Source organism: Alligator sinensis, unplaced genomic scaffold (genome assembly GCF_000455745.1).
Source record: "Alligator sinensis unplaced genomic scaffold, ASM45574v1 scaffold1870_1, whole genome shotgun sequence".
NCBI lineage: Eukaryota > Metazoa > Chordata > Crocodylia > Alligatoridae > Alligator > Alligator sinensis.
In genome coordinates this window covers 48,127-51,667 of record NW_005843652.1, presented here as the reverse complement: position 1 = coordinate 51,667, position 3,541 = coordinate 48,127, and the positions used below count along the sequence as shown (strand labels likewise).

Sequence of the window (3,541 nt, the reverse complement as noted above, 5' to 3'; positions counted from 1 at the left end):
CAGTGTTAAAGCACCCGGAGGAAAACCATGCAGCCAGGGCCAGCTCTTGTGCTGGGTTGTCCACAGGCTGCCCCCAGCTGTGACCTCCACTCTGGGAAAGCAGAGTACTGGTTATAAGAAAGTTTGTGTGTTGATTGTAGCAGATTTGCTTCCTGCTGGAGGGGACGAGAGAGCCAGGGAAGCTGGAGATCTGAGTGTGACTCACTCACTCACACCAGAGACACGAGTCCTTGGCCAGAGGTGGGCACAGACAGCACGCACACAGCCCTTTCTTTCAGCAATCGCAGTCCCCACAACCAGTCCCAGCTTCCCAGGGGGCAACTGCCTCCAGGAGCCATTCCCTGTACAGAGAGCAAAGCAAACTGTCTTGCTGCTTGGAAGAAACCCCCAGAGTCTCAGCCACAAAACTCTCAACAGCCGGCATTTCATCAGACACGGATCAGCCTTTTCAGTCTCTGAAAGAGAACTCGCAAGGTTACCGGTACCAACATAATGAAGCGACCGGACTGAATAAAACCCGTGTCTGGATTTCAGTGCATGGCTATTTGCATCATCTCTATGATGTGATCATCTTGCAGCTGTATTGCTGGCCCGAGATTGCCAGATTAGACAACTCCTCGGGGTAAGGCACAAGCAGAGGGATTCCCTGGGGAGGTAAAAGTCACAAAGTTTCTTGTCCTCTGTTAGTCTTCGGAAAGTAGACAGTAAACAAGAAAATGATGCAATCTACCTACCTAATCCCAGCAACATCATCAGCCCCGCACCCTCCCTAGCCGTCGCATATCACGTAAATCAAAGTGAATTCATCCGCTCTTGAAATGACAGAAACTCTCGAGATCGTGTCAGGGGAAAAGGCCAGAGAGGAGTTTACGGTGTCTTAGTGCAGGACCTGATGTGCGTCCCGGCGCTGGCGTCGGGTGTTGAATGCTGAGAGGAGGAGGGAGCGGCTGTGAGGCCTAGGAGGGGGTTGTTGCAAGGGCCGGTAAGACATGCCGTGATGCTCAGTGTGTGTGTCTTGTGCCCTGCAGGGGAAGTCAGTGTGAACATCTCAGTAAAAGGCTGCACCACTGTGTCTGAGTGCACACTTACAGAAGGTGACAGAAAGGCAGCCAGAATCTTCTCCACGGATTTCGCCTGGCAGGAATGCAAACCAGCCTTTCCTGTAACCAGCAAGGCTTCTGGATGGATCCTCCGAGCCACCCTCTTCTTTACCATCATTGCTGGGCTCATCTTGGTGAAGAGCATGTCCTGATGTTCTTAAGGTCCAAGAAATGCAAGGTATGATGATGGAAAACATAATGCTACATAATACTCTGCCTCCTCGCTTGTGTGTGACTCTTTCTGCTATGGCTTCTGTCCATGGGGGGTTCTTTTGCCTCTGGGTTTGGATGCAAGACATGGTCATACTGATGTGAAAGAGGAGAAAACACACAACATATCACTTTACTGTATTCCCATTTATTACAATCTAGGGTAGAGTTATTCCAGGAAAAATCAGAGGTAAACCTTGTGTCTTCCATTAAACTCGATATACTTACATTGGGGTGCCTACATCTGGCCAGCCCCTTTCTTGGAGCACACCTGTAAGCCTGGGGTAATTGTTGCCACCACCCAGGCTCTGGTCTCTGTAAGAGCTCTGCTCAACTTGAATTTCGCAGACCCTATTGACCTTGGGGATGCTAACCCACCATGGTATTTTGGACTGCTTCTTTTAGCTGGAAGCATTTTCAAGTAGCCTCCTGTACCAGAGGGAAGTAAGAAGCCATGCCCATCTTATCTAACCAAGCAAAGGGAACTAAAAGGCTAGTCTCACCCTCTTGAGCATTTGCAGTATTTTGTGCTGTAACATGGTTTCATTGATCAAAGAGGAAGAGGGTGAGGATGGGGTACAAGATAAAGGAATATTAAAAGAAGAACACCTTGAGCAAATCAGAATGGACTAGACGACCCTTTTGATATGCATCTAGATGACACAATCCTAAATTACTGGCTAAATTCCAGGTAAATTACTTACAAGCTTATCCAGAGACTGAGAGAGAGAGACGGCTCCATGGGTACATGCTTCTGTGTGTGTCTGTGTTGCAGAGCACTAACGTTCATTCTGTGCAGGGGGCTTCATTATTGCCTATGCTGTGAGTCGCCCAGGTTGTTTTTCAGTCCCTCAAAGTGATGCAATGTGTTTATTGCAGGGCATTGTATATGGTGCCACATACTAATTCTTCTGTAAATATTTAATGTCTTTTATGTGTATTTATTTTTGTGTAGCAATAAATGTGCATATAGTTAAGCACTTTGTCTCAGTCTGGCTCTATGGAGAAGAGAGGGGTTCCTCCCAGGTGGCAGGTCCCTCTCACAGCACTCTTGTGCAACCACCCCATCCCTTCCACTTGGGGACAGGGCACATCCCTGGATGTACCCGGGCTACACATCTATTTCAGTTCTTAACCTGAATGCTGCCCTCATTACCCCACTGCATTACCAAGGCACAGGAAGAGGAATGCCATATTCCCCAAGGCAGCCGCTGGTTTGGTCTGCTTCACGTCATGGTGAAAAGCTTTAGAGTCCCCGGGCTGCAAGGAATTCATGTCATAATAGCAACATCCTGAGGGCACGGGGGAAGGAATGAATGCACAACCACCTGCAGGCTGTCTTGCAGCACCAGCCAGACAAAGCATGGGGATGCTCCCTGGTGGGATGGGTTGGAGGCCAAAATGGGAGCAAGAGGGTTGGAGGAAGTGGGAAAGCTGCCTGGAGTTGGGGGTGGTTAGCAATGTGGCCAGGCTGGTGGGGTGGGTAGGAGAGGCCTGGGAGGGGGAGGCTGCATAGTTGCTGGAGTGGGCATGAAGGGTGTAGCTGGCTGGAGGTGCAGAGCGTGCCAGCTGCAGGGTGGTTGAACTGGGGGGCAGGACTAGGGACTGGCAGGACTGTGGGCCAAGGCTCAGCTGGGTGTATGAGAGGCCCATGAGCAAACACCACAAGGACACTTTTGTAGATGCAGTATTGAAGCAGGGATAAAACCTGATCAGGACAAAACCTTCACCCCACTGAAAGGATGTCTGCTCAAGAGATTTTCCCCCCCGCCGTGACCTGCTGCCTATACTGGAGTTTCTCTGTGTGGTCACAAGTAGACATGATGTTTTGGGTGGCTTGGCTTGGCTTTTGGAGCTTGGGTTGAGTCCCAGGCTTGAAATCTTGCTGTTTTGAGCCCATCCACCAATCAGGAGGCAGCAAGAGGAGTTAAGTCATGCCTCTTTTCTGAGGACAGGGGGAGAGGAGTTACGCCCTCACCCCCAGACCTGATTGAAGACGTCTTCCCAGCCTGAGTGAAGCATTCAGGGGCGTAGCCCTGGAGAGTATAAAAGGAGCTGCGTGCCCAGCACGAGGGGAACACATCCGGGACAGAGAAGAAGAAGAGCGGGGTTAGAAGAGCTGAGGAGAGCTGCACTTCAGGGAGAAGCAGTAGTGCAGAAGTGCCCCTGAAGACTTCCATCAGCGGGGAACGGTGGACGGATTCAGCAGCTATGCTCTCGGTATGTATCAC

The 3,541-nt window shown here is 50.5% G+C and overlaps 1 protein-coding gene across 1 annotated transcript in view; it reads left to right on the top strand.

The window, feature by feature from the left end:
• Window positions 1-1,252, top strand: part of LOC106723356 (phospholipase A2 inhibitor subunit gamma B-like) — an 11,132-nt gene extending 9,880 nt beyond the window's left edge. Inside the window, exon 5 of the mRNA XM_025195622.1 lies at window positions 1,029-1,252. Within this exon, the coding sequence (XP_025051407.1) occupies window positions 1,029-1,252 (224 nt within the window). The remainder of the gene's footprint in view (window positions 1-1,028) is intronic.
• Window positions 1,253-3,541: the final 2,289 nt, after the last annotated feature.